The sequence below is a fragment of the Marmota monax genome, unplaced genomic scaffold, assembly GCF_021218885.2.
Source record: "Marmota monax isolate L192 unplaced genomic scaffold, Marmota_monax_Labrador192_F-V1.1 WCK01_AAM20220418_F8-fsc00138, whole genome shotgun sequence".
Lineage (NCBI taxonomy): Eukaryota > Metazoa > Chordata > Mammalia > Rodentia > Sciuridae > Marmota > Marmota monax.
In genome coordinates, this window is record NW_026692763.1 from 1405221 (window position 1) to 1426865 (window position 21645).

Genomic DNA, 21645 nt, shown 5'->3' on the forward strand with positions numbered 1-21645 from the left:
CAATATGCTGTCTCCAGGAGACTCAGCTCATTGGCAAAGACATTCACAGACTGAAGGTGAAAGGATGGGGAAAAAAACGTATAACTCACATGGATCACATAAACAAGCAGTCCATTTATATCAGATAAAATGGACTCTAAGCCAAAGTTATAATGGATAAAGAAGACCATTTTATACTGTTTAAGGCAACCATACATCAACAAGGCAACAATTGGAGATATGTGTGCCCCAAACAATGGAACATCTACAGACATCAAACCCTTCTCAACTTCAACAAATAGACCACAACAAGATAATACTGGGACAATGTCACCTGCCTCTGTCACCACGGGGTAGATCCTCCAAACAAAAAGTAAATAATGAAGCAAAAAATACAATTGATAATTAAGACTTGACAGACGTATATATAATATTCATCCATCAATGACTGAATATACTTTCTTCTCAGCAGCATATGGATCCTTCTCTAATATAGACCCATGTGATGTAAGCTATCACATATTGGCATACAATTGTAATATTGCCTTATTATATTTTCATCATCTGTAGAGTTATTTTGATTGCTCCCTTTCCATTGATATTAATTTTTGTGTTCTTGCTTTTTTCTCAATTAAATTTAAGTTTATTTTTAATCAAATTTTGGCTCTATGATTTATTCTCTATTTTACATATTTCTGCTTCTACTCTTATTTCTTTCTTCCTACTTCATCATTTGAAAATAATTTGATTGTTATTCTAGCTTCTTTCTGAAACAAGTACTTTAAAGGATCATCTGCGTATTGTTCCATCCCAGAGATCCTGATATTTTAAGCTTTTATTATCACATAGTTCAAAGCACCTTTTTATTTACTTTCATGTGCTTTCTTCCTTGACCCCTGAGATATTTATAAGTGTGCCATTTAATTTTGAAATAATTGACACCTGGGTGGGATTCTATATATCTTAAGATAATTGATTTCTAATGTAATAAATCATACAGGAAACAGTATGCATGATTTCAAATTTTAAAAAGAGTAATGGAAGTACTTTTTATATTGACTGTATTGGTTACATACGTGTCAAAACTGATCAAATTGCATACTTCAAATATGTGCATTTTATTGTACTTCAATTTTACCTCAATAAAACTATAGGGGAAAAAAGACAATAAAAAAAAGATACACATAAAATTAATTTTGAGGTTGTTGGAGCCACTTTTTATCATGAAACAGTATTTGAAAGAGTCACAAACTATGGTTATTCAGTCTTGGTAATTATGGCAGATACTTCTCAAATAAATGAAATGAGGTTGATTTTAAGAAAAACAACCTACAAGATTTGTTGCTAGTGATAAAATTTAATCTTTAAAGCAAGAATTAGACTTTTTAAATGAAATCTTGAGACTAAGTGTTTGAGAACCACTGACCTAAAAGATATGCAATATTGGAATCTGCAGACTTGTACAGATGCAGAGACAGCCCTGCTCTGCAAAATTGTCCTTTTGGGATGCTGTTATATGGTCACGACAGACAGTGGGAATGAATCTCACTTTATATTCATTGCTAAATATTTACCTCACAACCTCTAGGGTGACTGTTTCCCATTATAAAAATTCTTATGTCCACATATTGGTTGGAATTTAAACCAATGTACTCTATGTAAATCTTCCTTATATTCTCAAACAATAATATATGTTTCTGTTAAAACTGTATATGAACATTTTGTTTTTAGGATGGCCCCAGAGGTAATTTTAGCCATGGATGAAGGACAATACGATGGCAAAGTTGATGTATGGTCTCTTGGAATAACATGTATTGAACTTGGTAAGCATTGTTCTTCATTACTGTGGATTAAATTTTGATTAATGTTTACTTCAATTACTATACCAAGTTTTAGGTTTTTATCAGGTGCTAAATCTATTTAAGTTTTTACTAAATATTAAATATTTGGTTATCTGGTAATTTTTATGTATGTAGGTTAGAAATATTTGCTATTAAATTAGGTCTAAAATAATTTTCCCTCTATTCCTAACAGTATGAATATTTCTTAAACATCTAGAATGTGCCCATTCATTACTAGTTTTATCATCCAAAGAAGGTTTCTGAAGCATTTACAGATGACTTACCCTTTCCTAGTGTAGTTATTACTTTGCATTAGGTATGAAAATTAGCTGTCAGGCTGTGTACTATATTGTAGCAGTTTTTTTTGTTTTGTTTTCTAAAGATGTTGAGACAGACTGTATTCACGGGGGACTATGGAAATAGGTATAGAAACCATTGTGATGGTGTTTTGCAATTGGGGAAAGAGATTAGAATCAACTCCCTATAACAGTTTGATTTTATACACACATTTGTTCTGTTATTTTTAAGTAGAACTATGCTTAAAGCAATGGACCAGCATAATTACTAACATTCCCACTGGAAGTAAGCCAAATAGGTGTCTGAATTGTTATTGAGTTTATTGTCAGCGATAGTTTCCATGCAAATACAGAGCTACTTTTTCCATTGAGAGGTATTAATCATAAGGGGAAAATGTCAAAATTTGAACCCATTTATCTTCACCTTTATAATTATTCTCCTATGTAAGAATAAATAATATGAACCTTTTCTCTGGAATAACCCCCCCCCCTTTTTAAATTGGATTGTATTTTCTGAGATTTACTTTCTAGACCTTCTTTTTCTACCTCAGTTTCATTATTCTTACTTTGGGTGATATTTTGTAATCCACATATATGGAGAGAGAGAGATTTTATAAATAGGCTCACAAAATAATATAGAATAGGATCTTTAACTTTTTAAAAAATAGATGTGGTTTAAGTCAAATTTAGGTTTAGTAGTAGTTTATAAGAATTTGAGATAGAAAATGTCAGTCTAATCTGCCAAGTCAAAGACCTTAATAGTTGTCATAGATATAGATTATATCTTTCTTTAATTTATTCATAATTTCTTCAGTAACCTTTTCTTTTCCTGGACTACTCAATCGTAAAGCCACTGGTCAGGGTAGGTAGGTGTCCATGCCAGATGATAGGCTGTGGTAAGTCAGGGGTGGGTTTCAGAGTCAAATGAGTAGAATAAAGAGATCCCATAACCTGGTTTATAGAGATGTTTAGTGTGTATTGTATATATGTGTTTCTTTCTTTCTTTTTTTCTTTTTCTTTTTTTTGTACTAGGGATTGAACCCAAGGGCACTTAACCACTGAGCTACATCCCAGCCCATTTTTATATTTTATTTAGATATAGGGTTTCACTGAGTTGCTTAGGGCTCACTAAATTGCTGAGACTGCCTTTCAACTTGTGAACCTTTTGCCTTAGCCTCACAAGCCTCTGGTATTATAGGCATGTACCACTGTGCCTGGCTTTTATTTCTTAACTATGACTATTGAGAGCTTGAGAGCAATGACAGACAGTAGCAGTGAGCATACCTAATAATATCCATTTTGGGGAAAACAGCTGATCTAGAATTTGGGGTACAAAAGTACAAGCTGATTCTGGGATATCTTAGTATACCAGAATAACAACAACAACAACAAAAAAGATCAAACAATAAATAGATCCTATCCAAAAGACAAAAGAAACCACCTTAAAAAAAGGTTCCTACTACTCAAATATGAGACAGTATGGACATCATCATCATCATCTCATCATAAATGAGAGAATATAATTTTACTTTTTGTTTTGGTCCTGAGGATTGAAACCAGAGGTATTCTACCACTGAGTCACATCCCAGCCCTTTCATTTTTTATTTTGAGACAGGGTTTCACTGAACTGCTTAGTGTCTCACTAAATTGCTCAGGTTCTCCTTGAATTTGTGATCCTCCTGCCTCATCCCCGAGTCATTGGGATCACAGGCACATGTTGTTGGTCCCCAGCTGTTTTTTGGTACTGAGGATTGAATCCAGACTCACTTTACCACTGAGCTATGTCCCCTGTACTTTTTACTTTTTTATTTTGAAACAAGGTGTCACTGCATTGCTTAGGGCATCACAAAGTTGCCAAGTTTGCCTCAAATTTGGTGTTCGTTTCTCGTCTTCCTGATTTGAGTAATTTATTAAATAAAATAGAAATGTATGAATCTTTAAATAAATAAATGGGAGATTTATAGGAAACAGGATATTTATTAAATAAATTTAAAATACCTTCTTATAAAATGCTTACTAAGTACACAGGAGAAAAGAGAAGCTAACTTGAAGCCTGGCAGATATGGTCTTCACCAAGTCATCAAAATGAACACCATCATTAAGGATACCACTTGAAATCATGTGTTTCTCATAGGGTACCATAAGCAAAATATACCATTACTTTAAAATATTCCTTCCAAGATGTGTGATCCAAATCTAATAATGGGAAAAGACAAATCCAAACTGAGGGCCATTCAAGAGTCCTTTTACTTCCAAATTGTAAAAGTGGTGACTTCAACTTTGATCTTAAGAAACTGGAGGGCTGGGATTGTGGCTCAGTGGTAAAGTGCTCGCCTAGCACAGGCGGGGCCCGAGTTCGATCCTCAGCACCACATAAAAATAAAGGCATTGTGTTGTGTCCATCTACACCTAAATATATATATATATATATATATATATATATATATATATATATATATATATAAAAGAAAGAAACTGGAAAAAGCAAATTGAGTGTGAAACAAGCAGAAGAAAGGGAAGAATAAAGATCAAACCAGAAATCAGTTTATAGAAAACAAAATGTAGAGAAAACCAGCAAAATAAAACACTGGTTCTTTGAGGATCAATAAAATTGGTAAACATATTGGATACTGATTAGGAACAAAAGAGAAAACCAAAAATTTCCAGTTACAGTGAAGATTTTATAAATATTATGGATTTTATGAATATTAAAGGGTAATAAGGAAATATGAACAATTTTCTGTCTATAAGTTTGACAACTTGATAATGGAAGGAAATTACTTAAAGGACACAAGCTATCAGAGTTCACTTTTGCTACCTAGGACATAGAATGAAACTTGCAGGGGGTTTGAAGGATAGATAAGAATCATCAGTATTATTATATAAGCCTATTTGAATGGATATAGTATGGTTCTTCAGGAAAATGTTCTTGTTGACAGGAAATATATACTTAAATATTTCAAAATGGTGGAGCATCATATCAGAAATTTATTTTCACTTGATTCACTTGAAAAAGTTATTTGTACTTTCCTTGCAATTTTTTTAATAGATTTAAGATTGTTTCAAAAGAAGAAACTTAAAGAAAAGGAAAAAAAAATTGAACAATACTTGAGTTCCCCTTTAACACATATATTTTAATAGGAAAGTTTCCTTTATTTTACAGCGGAAAGGAAGCCTCCTTTATTTAATATGAATGCAATGAGTGCCTTATATCACATAGCCCAAAATGAATCCCCTACACTACAGTCTAATGAATGGTGAGTATTACTAAGAGATACTGTGTGATATTGTATAAATGAAATGCTTTTTACATAATTTGTTATCACAATGGCAATTTTTTTAGGTAAATCATGTTACTTAAGAGATATTAAAATACGTTTATTTTACTCTTATGTTTATATGTAGTCCTATCTGCATTTCATAGCATGTATATATATGTATATATATATATATATATATATATGAAATTCTGGTCAGAAGGAAAGGATAGATTGTTACATGGATGTAAAAAAATATTGGTTTTTATAATAATTTATATTTTTAGAACTTCAAGAATATATATAACCCTAATTATATAAAAGTTTTTAAACATTAATATTTTAAACTGAACATATGTATAGATGATTGCAACCTATAGTGATATTTGATCAAGGAATGGGTTATAATTTATATATTATAAAACTGTAGGTAAAATGATTTGACTTCATCAAAATTGCCAGATAATTGAAAACTTTGGGATCATTTTAGTTATAATTGTGATATTATTCAGATTTCTCTAATGTTCCTTCTACTGCCTCCTTTATTTGATAAAATTAAGTTCATTCACATAAAGAAGGTTTTTTTTTAATCCATGGTAAAAAATTATACCAGAAGAGCCATGCATGGTGGCTCAGACCTATAATGTCAGCGACTTGGGATTCTGCGGCAGGAGGATCACAAGTTCAAACCCAGCCTCAGCAATTTAGCGAGGTCTGAGCATCTTAATCAGACCTTACCTCAAAATAAAAAAATAAATAGGGGTGGAGATGTGGCTCAGTGGTCAACTGTCTCTGAGTTCAATCCCTGGTATGAAACAACAACAACAATAAAACGGAATTTTTTTCTCACCATTCTGAAGTTCAGAACAAAGACTACTAGCAGGTTAGTGCTCAATCTCTGCTTCCAAGAAGGTGCCTGGAACCCTGCATCCTCAGGAGGGAAGGACTGTTGAGTACTCTTAGGCCAAAGAACAGGAGAGAGTAAAGCTGTCCTTGCATCCCTTTTTATTTTGCCATTAATCTGTTCATGTGGGCAAAGTCCTCATTACCTAAACACCTCTTATTAGGCCCTGTCTACCAAAACCATTGCATTGGGAATTAAATTTCATCTTGAGTTTTGCTGAGGAAAAAAATATTCAAACCATAGCATGACATATGTAAGTTATAAATATATTGAACACAAACTGTGCTTGTACTGTGTTTGAGACTTTGGGGATTTATAAAAGAAAGCATTCTTGCCTACAATGAACTTAAAAATCTTATTTGAATTTTGGAGGCAAACATTGATGGAATAATTATTATTTACTAGGATTATAGGCATGTACGTAATATAAAATATGTAATCACTGAACTCTAATGAATAACACCATATAATAATATGATACAGATTTTTTTCTTAGCCATTTGTTCAGGGTCATCAAATAACTCAGGTATAAAAAGTTCTTTCTCTAGAATAGGTCGAGTGATGTTCTAAAACATACTATATAAAGAAAGATCTAAGGGACTAATTTTAAAAAGTGCCTTAGAGAAAAGGAAAAAGGAAAAGAAAGTGGGAAGGAATACAATGTTGTATTTCAATGGGAAAAAAAAAAAAAAAAGCAGAAGGACTAAGGCTTTCTTATCTGGCCTCAATATAGAATTGAGTTGAGATAGCTGAAAATGTGAAAGCAGGAGGAATTTGTTTTTTAGTGCTGGAAGTTGAACCCAGGCCTCATCAGTGCTAAGCACACTCTACCACTGAATTAAATTACACCCCGAGTCCCAAAATATCTAAAAAAAAAAAATCTGTGCAAGTAAGGGCTGGGGGTTGTGACTCGGTGGTAGATCCCTTGCCTAGCACATGTGAGGTACTGGGTTCAATCCTCAGCACCACATAAAAAATAAATAAATAAAGGTATTGTGTCCATCTATAACTAAAAAAAAATTGTGCAAGTTTATCTTTGGAAAATGGTTAAGACTTATTGGTTGCTTTAGGTAGCTTTTCATAGAGGTATGAAAGTGTATAATCCCTGCTTTTTTTAATTATTACTATTCCTTTTCCATTCCTTATCCCACCTTATACACCTTAATATTTGATGCGTTTTTTAAGAAAATAGCAATATGTTCACTTGATACTTTCCTTTACAATAGGTCTGATTATTTTCGCAACTTTGTAGATTCTTGCCTCCAGAAAATCCCTCAAGATCGTCCAACATCAGAGGAACTTTTAAAGGTCAGTTCTGTAATGCTATAAATCTGTATTTACCCTTGAGAAATGATAATAAAGAATGTGTTTTATTTATTTTTTTTATTTTGAAGCTGGATTAAGTATATTATATTAGTTTGTATTGAAAAAAAATTTTTTTTTGACAGTGTTTGGGATTAAATCCAAGGCCTCATGCATGCTAGGCAAGCACTGTACCACTGGAGATGAACCCCAACCCATAATATACTAAATTTTTATATTGTTTTCTCTGGATTTTTTTTTTTTTTTAAATAGTCTGGGGAATGAAACCCAGAAACCCAGAGCCTCCCTCTGGTACTGGGGATGGAACCTAGGGGCCTTGCACATGGTAGGCAAGCACCCTACCGCTGAGCAGCAGCATCCCCAGCTCTTTTTAGTTTTTAGTTTGAGATAGGGTCTTGCTAAGTTGCTCAGGCCAGTCTCCAACTCAGAATCTTTTTGCCTCAGCCTCCTAGGTAACCGGGATTATAGGCATGTACTATCATACCTAGCTCTAACCCATGTAAATTTTAATGAATGTGGAGCAAAGTCTTGTTTCAAATTGGTAAAACAGAATAATTTTAGATCTAATTTTTTATCTATCATACTTTATATGTTGATCTGTCCCATATTAATATATAAAAATAAGTATGCTATGATATATTTAGGTAAATACTACAAGAAAAAAGAAACTGTTAAAAATGGATGCAATATTTTTGTTCCTGCTGAGATGTTTGTGCATACCTGTAGTTCAGCTATTCCAGATTCTGAGGCCAGTTGACCATTTGAGCCTCAGTTCAAGTCAGACTGGACAACATATAGTGAGACCCTGTGGCCCAGCGGTAGAATGCTAGCAATTGCAGAAAGGTCAATCTTAAAAATATAAAATTTAACACTTGATATTTTTGGTCTCAAAGAAAGAAAAGCCAAAAATTTTTTTTTTTTTTTTTATGGAATTTTGTTGTTCTCACTTAGCAATGAATATATTTTTAAAAATATTTTTTAGTTGTAGATTGACACAATACCTTTATTTTATTTATTTATTTTTATGTGGTGCTTAGGATCAAACCCAATGCCTTACATATACTAGGTAAGTGCTCTACCATGGAGCTACAATCCCAGCCCAGCAATGAATATATTTTTAAAATTAAGACTTATGAGTTTTTAACAGGCTTGGTTGCCTAATTTAAATATGTCATTCATATGCTTTTTGGTCTCAAAAATTACTGCATTATTAATACCAATAATGGTAATGTTGAATTTAATATGATTCTTTTTTTTAAAAAAAGAATATTTTTTTAAGAGAAAGAGATAATTTTTTTCTTAATATTTATTTATTTATTTTTAGTTTTTGGCAGACACAACATTTTTGTTTGTATGTGGTGCTGAGGATCGAACCCGGGCCGCACGCATGCCAGGCGAGCGCGCTACCGCTTGAGCCACATCCCCAGCCCTAATATGATTCTTAAAACATCTATATTAGGCAATATATTAGATCACTCTTTGTGACCTAAGGAATCTATTTGATTTTTCACAAGATTTAAATAAGCTAATTTTATATCAGTGTTTCAGAAATTCTAAGAATTCAATTTATTCTCACTGATATACATCACCTAATTTAAAGCTACAAAGAAACTTGAAAGATCATATATAGCTGGCTCAATGGTAAGGCACTTGCCTGGCATGCATTAAGTCCTGGGTTCAGTCGCTAGCAATGCAAATAAATAAATAGATAGATAGATAGATAGATTGATTGATTGATTGATTATATGTTTGGTAATATTTGCAGCCACAGTATATAAAAGAACAGTATAAAAATTTCAGCAGTACTTGAGGAATTCCATGCCATGAGCTTACTCATGGTCTTGGAAATGAAATCCTGAATAAATAGGTACTCAAGAATATCAACAAAAACTAAAATATCTAGCAATAATGTTAGTAAAACGTAAGACAAGGTTGAGAATATAACTCAGTGATGGAGTACATCATAGCATATGCAAGGCCCTAGATTTAATCCCCAGTACCACCAAAGAAAAGAAAGAGTGGGCAGAGGTTGTGGCTCAGTGGTAGAGCGCTTGCCTACACGTTGATGTGTGAGGCACTGGGTTCGATCCTCACCAACACATGAATGAATAAATAAGTAAAATAAAATAAAGTTATTTAAAAAAAAAAGAAAAGTACAATCTATGTACTTTAAAAAAAAATCAGGGCTGGAGTTGTGGCTCAGTGGTAGAATGCTGCTTGCAATTGCAAAAAGGTCAAACTTAAAAATATAAAATTTAACACTTGATATTTTTGTTCAGGTCTGTGGTGCATGCCCATAATCCCAATGACTCAGGAGGCTGAGTCGAGGGCTTTGATTTGACAGTTCTTATTGTTTGTACCCTTTGATAATTTCAACTCTATTTTTCAATTGACCAACAAAAAATTATGTTCTAGGGTTTTATAAAACATACAAGATTATGGAGTAGAGGGATACAGAAGAATGAAGGAACTTTGGTTTGTGTAGAAGGGAGTCAGGGAGGGATGGCATTGTGGGGATGGGAAGGACAATAGAAAGAGTCAGACATTATTACCCTATTATATGATTACTCTAGTGGAGTGACTCTGAACCATGTACAGCCAGAGGAATGAAAAGTTGTGCTCCGTTTGTGTACTAAATGTCAAAATGTATTCTACTGTAAAATAAATAAATAAATAAATCGAAACATACAAGATTGGTAATGTAGGTACAGAGTATATGTATGGAAGTGATTATTTTGTAAATATCAGATTGTAATAGTATAGATTATGTATCATGTATCATAGAATGGTAACTCTAAAGTATGAGAAGGGGTAAATTTGCAACCTGACTTTTACCTTCTACCCTATTTAGCACATGTTTGTTCTTCGAGAGCGCCCTGAAACAGTGTTAATAGATCTTATTCAGAGGACAAAGGATGCAGTAAGAGAGCTGGACAATCTGCAGTATCGAAAAATGAAGAAACTTCTTTTCCAGGAGGCACATAATGGACCAACAGTGGAAGCACAGGAAGAAGAAGAGGTAATACTTACATTGACTAAATCTTGAATTCTCTTTATTGGTTTTTTTCTTTATGCACTTTGCCTTGCCAAGAATTTACCTTTTCTAATGGTTCCCAAGTCATTTTCTTAGCATTAATTATATAATATTCCATTTAGGAAAAAGGGTTTTAGATTGCATGCTCAAAGCCCAACCCCTTTAATGTTAAGTGCACATTGGTATGGTAAAGGCTTTTGAAAGTCTTTTATTAGAAAAAAACTGTTCAACTTTATTTAGTCTAGTTCCTCTCATATTTCTTGGCCACTGAACCCTTGTTTGACTTATTCAGTTCCGTGGGACATGCTTTTAGAAGTACTTGAAATTATAGTGTCTTAGAGTTGACTGTTCTCCCTCAGAAGTTATTAAAAAGTTAACAGGCCTTTGACTGTGACAAAGGAAACCTGATTCCTTTTAGTTCTGCATAATTTTATTCCATTTCTATGGCTCTAAAATATTCATTTTACAGATGAGGAAAGTAAGGCTTAGAGTATTTAACTTACTATAGGTGGGGGGCATGTGGATTTATATTTATAGTTTTCAAATTTACCCCATCCCAGTTCTGACTCTGGTTATTTTCTGTTGCTTTTTAATGAGAGAGATCACTTTGTATTCTGAAACCATGAGCAATGCTTTTTTTTTTCTTTTCCATTTTAGTAGCACTAAATAACTAATAAGCTATAAAATATTAGATCTCTTATATTTTACTACAAAATCAATACAGATTTTATGCCAATTTTTTTAACCAAAAAATGTGGAATGTGGTCATTATTGAAGCCTTTTAAAACACACATACGCACACACACACATACACATATCATGCCAGTATTACTTATAAATAATTTATTACTAAACTGGTTCAAGATTAAGATGCATGAAATACTCAGGAATATACATTAATTCAGTAGTGGCAATTGTGTGGCAAAATAACAGTAATTTTTTGTGGGGGCTTTTTGTTTATGTTTTAGTTCTTACCATAATCAGAAAATCATTTTTACTGTTTTAGAAATATGAAATACTTTAATATTAAAGTTGTGAAATTAATAAAATTCTATGTAGTTAAATTTTTTTTTTTTTTTTTTTTACCAGAATGAAACCCAGGGGTGCTTAATCACTGAGCCACATCCTAGCCCTTTTTAATTTTGAGACAAGATCTCACTAAGTTGCTTATTAGGGTCTTGCTAAGTTGCTGGGACTGGCTTTGAATTTGGAGTCCTCCTGCCTCAGCCTCCTGAATTGCTAGGATTATAGGCATATGCTACCGTGACCAGCTATGTGGTCAAATCTTTAAAAGCATCTATTCCACTAGGGATCTAAGAAAATTCTATAAATATATACATATATGTACATGCATACATACAATTGTGTGTGCATATGTTGTCTGTATTCATTAAATTCTAGCATATCTTATAAAAGTTTGGTACTACAGACTATAGTAATATTAGTGTCCTAACCCCATGGCTATTTGATTACTTTGTGATTGTGACCGAATTATAAATTATATATTTATAAATATCAAATATATTTATACATTTAACTTGAAATTCTTAGTTTATATGGGAATATGTAGGAATTAATATTATTTGGTGATAGATAATCTTTCAGGAAGAAAGAACAGCATCCTTTATAAAAGTCCTCAGTAAAAAATAAGAAAAGGGCTGGGGTTGTGGCTCAGTGGAGAGCACTTGCCTAGCATGTGTGAGGCACTGGGTTCGATTCTCAGCACTGCATATAAATAAATAAAATAAAGGTATTGTTACAACTAAATATTTTTAAAAAGCATTTACAGGATTTTATTCATTCATTCATTTATTCATTCATTTTGGCGGGCTGGGAATTGAACTCAGGGACTCACACGTGCCAGGCAAATTATACATTGAATCTCATACTCAAGCTCCCCAGAACTTTTTTTTTTTTAAAGGAAATATTTACATTGACCACAAGAGTTATTGAGAAGTGAGCGAAATATCTATCCTCATGACATTTGTTATAGAAATGTTTTTCAAAAAATGCCAGACAATTAAGAGAAAATTTTGTACATCTGAAATCACCTAAAACTGGACTGCATGCACATAGCACTAAGTCTGATCCCCAGAACTGGGGAAAAAAAAAAAAAGAAGAAGAAGAAAGGAAATAATTCAGAACTGGTCAACTGGCTTTTTCCCCCCTCAACAGTTCAGGGTTTTTGTTATTTATTTGTAGGTCAGTTTTACTTTTCTATTAACAGTTGATAAGCCTTCCTGGTCTTGGCAGATATAGGGAATTTTTTACAGTAGACCTAACTTTCTTTTTATTGTACTGGGGCTCGAATCCAGGATGCTTTACCACTGAGCTATACGCCCAGTTCTTTTTATTTTTTATTTTGAGCCAAGGGGCTCACCAAGTTGCTCAGAGTCTCCCTAAATTGCTGAGGATAGCCTCAAATTACTGTGATCCTCCTGCCTCAGCCGCCCAAATCACTGCTGCTACAGGCATGTACCACTATACCTGATTTCTAATTTTATTTCTAATAACTGTGTGCCAAGTGGAATCTGTGCTGGATGCTTTAATTAAGAATTCAGAAGAGATGCAGATATTTTAATCTAATGCTCTTTTTCCTTAGGAACAAGATCATGGTGTTGGCCGGACTGGAACAGTCAATAGTGTTGGAAGTAATCAGTCTATTCCCAGTATGTCTATCAGTGCCAGCAGCCAAAGCAGTAGTGTTAATAGTCTTCCAGATGCCTCAGATGATAAAAGTGAACTAGACATGATGGAGGGAGACCATACGGTGATGTCCAACAGTTCTGTCATCCATTTAAAACCTGTGAGTATTTGGATTTCAGTGAAAAATTTCAACATTATTGAATAATTTTTATCTGATTAGTTTAAGCAAAGGAAGTTTTCTTTTAAGTTTCAAAAGAATGAAACATATTTTAAAATAGCAGTAGTCTTGTTAATTCCTAATCTGTTAACTGCATTTAGAAAACTAAATGTTTTGAGAATATAAGAAGAATTTTTCACAGAACCAAAAAAAATCTTAGAAGAAAAAAATATAAAATATTATGTACTATATTATTTGAAGTTCTTACATAGAAAATAAAAATTAAAGAATAGGAAAGATGTGCATGAAATTTATGATAATGATTGCTGTTGAAGAATGAAGGAGAGTTGGAATGAGTGAAAATCAAAAGTGACTTTTACATTTTTCATAATTGTATCTTTAAAATAAGACTAATTGTAGAAAATTATAAATTTAGGGTTTAGGAAATGTAGGTGCAGCCTTATTGCCTTATTCTTTGTAATTCTTTTTTTTTGTGGGGGTGGATACTAAGGATGGAACTCGGGGACACTTGACCACTGAGCCACATTTCTAGCCCTATTTTGTATTTTATTTAGAGACAGGGTCTCACTGAGTTACTTAGCACCTTGCTTTTGCTGAGGCTGGCTTTGAACTTGTGATCCTCCTGCCTCCGCCTCCCAAGCAGTTGGGATTACAGGCATTGCAATTCTTTGCAATTTTGAGTGTAAGTTTTTAAATTTTCTCAAAAATTTTGGAAAAGTCAGATTATTCTTCTTAGCAACTTGTGGGACTGTTTTCTTTTTTACTTCATGTCTTACAGTATTTTAAAAGTTATGGGACTGGGATTGTGGCTCAGTGGTAGAGTGCTCGCCTAGCACATGCGAGGCCCTGGGTTTTATCCTCAGCACCACATAAAAATAAAATAAGGATATTGTGTCCAACTATAACTAAAAAATAAATATTTACAATAAAAATAAAAGTTATTAGGTACAGTGCCAAAAGGAAAAAACCAAATGTCCATCAACAGATGAATGAATAAACAAATTGTGCTGTACAGAATATTATTCGTTTAGAAAAAACTGAAATTCTGAAACATGCTACTCTGTGGATAAATGTCAACATCATGCCAAAGGCTGGGCATGGTGGCGCATGTCCGTAGTCCTGCCTGGCTCAGGAGGCCAAAGCAGGAGGATTGCAAGTTCAAACTCATCCTCAGCAACTTATTGAAGCCCCAAGCAACTTACTGAGACCCTCTCTCAAAATCAAAAAAATAAAAGCACCTGAATATAGCTCTTAACTGATTTCTTCAGTGGTTAAGTGTGGGATTCAATCCTCAATACCCATCCCATCCTGCCCCCTGAAAAAAGAGAAAAAAAAAATATGCTAAGGGACATAAGCCAGACAGAAAAGGACAAATACTACATAATTAAACTCGAATGAAATACATGTCTATAATAGGCAAATTCATGGGGATATTTAGAGGTTACCATGGGATGAATGGAAGGTGAAATGCAAGCTGTTGCTAATGGATGGAGTCTCTGTTTGGGGTGGTGAAAAAGTTTTGGAAATAGTGGTGATGGGTACACAACATGAAAATGTAGTTAATCTGGGTTAAAATGGCAAGTTTTTTGTTAGACATTTTTTAACACATACATGAAAGCTACTAAGAATGATGGTTATGCAGTAGTAGTATTCAGGGAAACTTCCATTTAATTTTCATATTCGTAGGCAATGGAATCAATCATAAGATTATTTCTGTAAGTAGATGGTTGTTACTTAACTGACTTCTTCAGTTAATGAATGGAAGTTTATAAGGAACAGTATCAGTTCTTTAATATTTAAAACCATTTTTTAATTGCTTGTTTTGTACAGAAGGCAAAAATATTTGTACAGAAGGCAAAGGTAGTTTTAAGCTGTATTGCTTCTAAAATCCAAAAGCCTTTATGTCATTAATTTTTATTACTATTAAAGTATTAGCTACATGTTTCATTATGTTTGTTTGTAAGTGACATTAAAACTTTTCAGTTTTACTTGTAATATGTAGGTTATAAGCCAACCATGTACATTTCCTTATCCTAATCTGGTTTTTTTTTTTTTTTTTGGTACGAGGGATTTAACTCAGGATCACTCAGCCACTGAGCCACATCCCCACCCCTGTTTTGTATTTTATTTAGAGACAGGGTCTCACTGAATTGCTTAGCCCCTCACCATTGCTGAGGCTGGCTTTGAACTTGCAATCATTTTGTTTCAGCCTCTTGAGCTACTGGGATTACAGGTGGGCGCCACCACGCTCTGTTCATTATCCTGAATCTGTATATTACTTCATACACTGTGGAAACAATTTCTCCTAATTCTAGTTGTGTTGAAGATAAAATGACAGCATTCTCATTTAATTTTTTTTAACCTTTATTTTATTTATTCATTTTATGTGGTGCTGAGGAATGAACCCAGCGCCTTGCACATTCTAGGCGAGTACTTTACCACTGAGCCACAACCACAACCCATCATTTTCTTAAAATAGATTTTTTAGTTGTTGATGGGCCTTTATTTAATTAATTTATTTATATGTAGTACCTCACATATGATCGCCACTGAGCCACAACTCCAGCCCTTATTTTTTTGTTTTTGATTTCTAAAATTATTATTAGATTTATTGATCTAGTTGACTTTGAACTTTAATTTTCTTGAAGTTTCAAACAGTTTGTGTAGCTTACATGATATTGTCTCTTTCTTTGCTTAGGAAGAAGAAAATTACAGAGAAGAAGGAGATCCTAGAACAAGAGTATCAGATCCACAATCTCCTCCCCAAGTATCTCGCCACAAATCACATTATCGTAATCGAGAACACTTTGCAACCATAAGGACGGCATCACTGGTATGTACTTCCCCAGGCCCAGATGGAAATATAGTTTTTCATGTTGAACTTTGGACCCAAATATAAATATGTCTCATTTTTTGTACTGGAGTTTGTTTTTCAAAACTTTCATTCATCATTCAAATGCCTGTTATGAGAAGAATGTGTAAAGCACACTGAAACATGGTAAACTAACAGTGTCTTCAAGACATGCCCACAAATAAGTAATCTTTTGAATATATCAAATACTTAACATAATTACAAAGTACTAAATAGTTATTCAGATAACTTTTTATTAGGAACATAAAAGAAGCATTTATCAAACAAATTGTTGGAGCATTTAGAATTATTAGGTTTTTAGGGCTGGGGTGGTGGCTCAATGAGAGCGCTTGCCTGGCATGCGTGAGGCTCTGAGTTCAATCCTCTACACCACATAAAAATAAATAAACAAAATAAAGGTATTGTGTACAACTAAAAAATAAATATTTTAAAAAAAAGAAGGATTAGGTTTTACATACAGGGAGAGGAGAAATGGTATTTCCATGTAGAATTGACAATAAGGTAACATGAGGGTAACCACTAAAAAGGTAATGTTTGGAAATTGCAAATAATCCTATTTGGTATGCTGTAATCCTAATTTCCCAAATAACAATAAATATAGATTTATTTGTTCATTACAAACATGTTATAGTGGGGCATTTAAAACTCTGTTCAGTTAGACACGTGGGACCAAGAACATAATAAAGGATGCTAGGAATTGAAAGAAATTACATTAATATATCATGTGAAAAGTAGGTTATTAGAGAATAAGACAGGGAAAAAAAGTTATTTGAGTCATCTAAATTGCTACATAATAAGCAGAATTACTGTATAATCAGATTTTATAAATCCTATGCCCATGAATCTGTATGGCATGTGGAGTCAGAAATGCAGTACCCCCTCCACATACATGCACTGTTATTCTGCAACGTGAAAATAATGCTTTAAACAGAGCAAATGGCAGGGATTATTTATTTATTTATTTGTTTGTTTGTTTATTTATTGATGTCTCTTGGTAGATGTATAAAGCAGGTTGAGATCTGGGGAAAATCTCTTTGTGACATGGCATGTATTAAATGTTCTCAGGCAAGTCTGTATCTCAAATGTTGGCTTCCTCAAATTAATAAATAACATTTATAGATTTAACAAATCAAAAACCTGAAAAAGAGTTTTATATATTTGGCAGAGGGGAGTACCAGGGATCACTTAACCACTGAACCACACCTTCAGGGTCCCCTCCTTTTAATTTTTATTTTAATTTTTTAGTTGTTGATAGCCTTCCTTCCTTCCTTCCTTCCTTCCTTCCTTCCTTCCTTTCTTTATTTCTTTATTTATTTTTATATGTGGTGCTGAGAATTGAACCCAGTGCCTCACACATGCTAGGCAAGTGCGCTACCACTGAGCTACAGCCCCACCCCCAGCCCTTTTTGTATTTTATTTAGAGACAGAGTCTCACCAGGTTGCTTAGGACCTCTATAAGTTGCTGAGAATGGCTTTGAACTCCTGATCCTCCTGCCTCAGTCTCCTGAGCAGCTGGGATTATAGGCGTGTGCCACTATGCCTGGCAAGAGTTATATTCTTGAACCTAGTATTTCCACATATTGTAAATAAAATATTCAGAGAGTATGTAGCTTTTTGCACAAATAAACATTGCTGTGTTATATTTTATGAGTACTTTGCCTTCTTTTGTTTTGAATTTTTCTTCATATAATAAAATGTACAGATCTTACGTAGTCAATTTGAGGAATATTTAAATTGATATACACCTAAGTTAACCATTACATAAAACAAGAGATGTCAAATTTCCTTCATCTTACAAAGTTATTTTTATACTCCTTTTTAGTTAATTTCTCATTTCCGTGAGTATCACCTTTTGTTTCATAATATGTTTTGAATGTTTGGGATTTTATATGAGTAGAATAACATAGAATAATGAATGCATGTTATTGAATAACATGTTATTGTGTTCAACAATGTTAATTTTTTTCTCTAGAAAACCTTTTAATTGTGTGAATATACCACCATTTAAAAAATATTTTTATTAGTTATTGATGGATCCTTATTTATTTATTTGCCTATATGTGGTGCTGAGACTCATACATGCTAGTCAATTGCTCTACCACTGAGCCACAAACCCAGCCCCCTACCACCATTTGTTTATCTATTCTTTTCTTGATAAACTTTTGGTTTGTTTCTGTTTTGGAACTGTTATACATAAGATTGCTGTAAACATTTGTGACCAAGCCATGATGTGAATGTGATCTCTTTTTTTAAATTATAAGTTTTGGTGGTACCAGGGATTGAATCCTTTTTAATTTTTTATTTTGAGACCTCACAAATTGTCCAAGCTGGCCTCGAATGTGGTTTTCTGCTTCAGAAATACAGGTGTGTGCCACCATGCCCAGCTGGTCTTTTAATTTCGTTTGAGTAAATACCTAAGGGTAGAATTGTCAAGTTCTAGGGTATATGTTTCTTTAATTTTATAAGAAACTTTGTCAGTTTTCAAAAGTGACTGTAGCATTTCACATGCCAATTAGCAATGTATAAGCGTTCTAGTTGGAGTCTGAGGCAGGAAGATCACATTTGAAGCCAGCCTGGGCAACTTAGTGAGTTGTCTCAAAATAAGATAAAATGGGCTGGAAATATAATTCAGTAGTAGAGTGCTTCCTTAGCATGCTTAAGGTCCTATGTTCAATCCCCAGTACCACCAAAAAATAAACAAAACAAAAACCAAATCACTGAAAACATCTGGTAAATTAAATACAAGTGTTGGTGAAGATGCAGAGAAAAGGGAACTCTTGTACATTATTGATGGGAATGTAAAACAGTTTAGGAGTGCCTCAAAAAAATTTAACAGTAAGTGAGTGGCAGGAATGATAGCTTGTGCCTGTACTTCCAGAGACTCTGGAGGCTGCGGCAGGAGGATCACAACTTCAAGGCTAGCTTCAGCAACTTAGTGAGACCCTATCTCAAACTAAAACGTGTAGGTATGTGATTCAGTATTTCAGTGCCCCTGGGTTCAATCCCCAGTTAAAAAAAAAAAAGAAGCAGAAAGAAAGAAAACTAACAATAGAGCCAAGGCATGGTGGCACACACCTGCAATCAGAGCTTTTTGGAGGCTGAGGCAGAAGGATACCAAATTCAGGTCCAGCCTGGGCAACTTGGTGAGACCCTGTGTCAAAAAATAAAGTAGTAAAAAGTGCTAGGGATTTAGCTTAGTGATAGAGCACTTTGGGTTCAATACCCAATACCACCAAAATTAAATATATAAAAAACTAACAATAAGAACTACCATATGATCCAGTACTCCCATTCCTGAGCACATAACCAGAGGAACTGAAATTAGTATGCCAAAGGAATATCTATACCCTTGAGTATATTGTAGTATTCACAAAAACCAAGATGTGGAATCACCCTAAGTATCTATCAATGTCTATCAATGAATAAAGAATGTGTTCTGGGGGCTGGGGAGGACGGATCATCATTTACAACAACATAGATAAATCTAGAATATGCTATGCTAAGTGAAACAGTCCCACTTACATGTAGAATCCAAAAAGGTTGAAGTCATAAAAGGGGCTAGGTAGGGGTGAGAGGGAGGGAATATGTAGAGTTGTTTGTGAAAGCACACACAGATTCAGATAGACAGGAAGACTAAGTTTTGAGATCTGTTGCACAACAGGGTGACTATAGTCAATAATGATATATTGTATATTTTGAAATATCTAAGACTAAATTTCAAATGTCTCACTATGAAAAATGATTGGTAAATGAAGTGATGAATATGTTAATTAGCTTGATTTAATCATTCTATATTGTATATCTATGTCAAAACATCACATTGTACTCCATAAATGTGTACAATTATAAGGTCAGTCAAACATAATTTTATAGGCTAGGAGTATAGTTTGGTGGTAAAACAAACCCTTAGATTGTAATAAAGCCATGGGGTTGATTCCCAGCGCTGCCAAAAAATAATACTAACCTTTATAAAAAACTGAAAACAGACAAATTCATGTACATACATATTCATAGAGGCACTGTTCACAATAGCCAAAAGGAAAGGGTCAAATGTGTGTCAGTGGGTGAAAAACTATGATATATTTACAATGAAATATTTTTCTGCTATAAGAAGAAATGAGGTAATGATACATTCAACAACATAAATGAACCTCAAAAACACAATGAAATATATTTAGACATGTATCACTTTCTTTATTTTTTTTTTTTTAATGTGGTGCTGAGGATCAAACCCAGTGCCTCACACATGTGAGGCAAATGCTGTACCACTGAGCCACAACCAAGCCTTACATCACATTCTTTTATACATATATATATATATATATATATTTTTTTTTTTTAGAGAGAGAATTTTAATATTTATTTTTTAGTTTTCGGTAGACACAACATCTTTGCTTGTATGCGGTGTTGAGGATCGAACCCAGGCCGCACGCATGCCATGCGAGCGTGCTACCGCTTGAGCCACATCCCCAGCCCACATCACATTCTTTAGTGAAATATTGAGAATAGGTAACATTGTTGAAACAGAAAGCAAATTGTTGGTTAGGTTGCTAAGCAGAAGAATGAGAAGTGCATGCCAGGTGTGGTGGTGCACACCTCTAATCCCAGCAGCTCAAGAGGCTGAGGCAGGAAGATTGCAAGTTCAAAGCCAGTCTCAGCAACTTGGCAGAGACCCTGTCTTAAAAGAATTAATAAAAAAGGTCTGGGGATGTGGCTCAGTGGTTAAATGCCCTGGGTTCAATCCCTGGTACCAAAAGAAAAAAGAAAAAAAAAGTGAAGGAACTGAGAGTAGAATTTTCTTCTCAGGTGATACATGTTTTCTTTTTTTTTTTTAAATTAATATTTATTTTTTAGTGGACACAACATCTTTGTTTGTATGTGGTGCTGAGGAGCGAACCCGGGCCGCACGCATGTCAGGCGAGCACTCTACTGCTTGAGCCACATCCCCAGCCCGATACATGTTTTCTAAATAGATAAAGCGCATGTATTTAAAAAAAACACAGTGAATGGATTAAGTGTCACTGAATCTTTCAATGTAAAATGATTAATTTTAGGTTCTATTAACTTTATCTTAATTTAAAAATCGTATTTATATATTTTTTCTTTGTGATCATTGGTGTTTACATCCTGCCCAAGAAACGTGCTTACTTTCAGGGTCATGAAGATATTTTATGATTTCTTCTGCTTTATTATTATAGATTTTATAGTTAGATAAGAAATCATCTCAAAAATAAGAAAGAAAGATGTCATCCTCTTCACATTAGTTTTTATACATTAAGTGAGAGATGTGAGAGTTCACGGGGTTTTTTTTTTTC

General features: G+C 33.7%; 1 protein-coding gene across 4 annotated transcripts in view; it reads left to right on the forward strand.

The window, feature by feature from the left end:
* Positions 1–21645, forward strand: part of Taok1 (TAO kinase 1) — a 131865-nt gene that overhangs the window by 77488 nt on the left and 32732 nt on the right. For all 4 annotated transcript variants that reach the window (XM_058580060.1, XM_058580061.1, XM_058580062.1 and 1 more), the window contains 6 exons: positions 1711–1802; positions 5280–5373; positions 7504–7585; positions 10452–10619; positions 13237–13440; positions 16157–16291. In XM_058580060.1, the coding sequence (XP_058436043.1) occupies positions 1711–1802; positions 5280–5373; positions 7504–7585; positions 10452–10619; positions 13237–13440; positions 16157–16291 (775 nt within the window). The remainder of the gene's footprint in view (positions 1–1710; positions 1803–5279; positions 5374–7503; positions 7586–10451; positions 10620–13236; positions 13441–16156; positions 16292–21645) is intronic.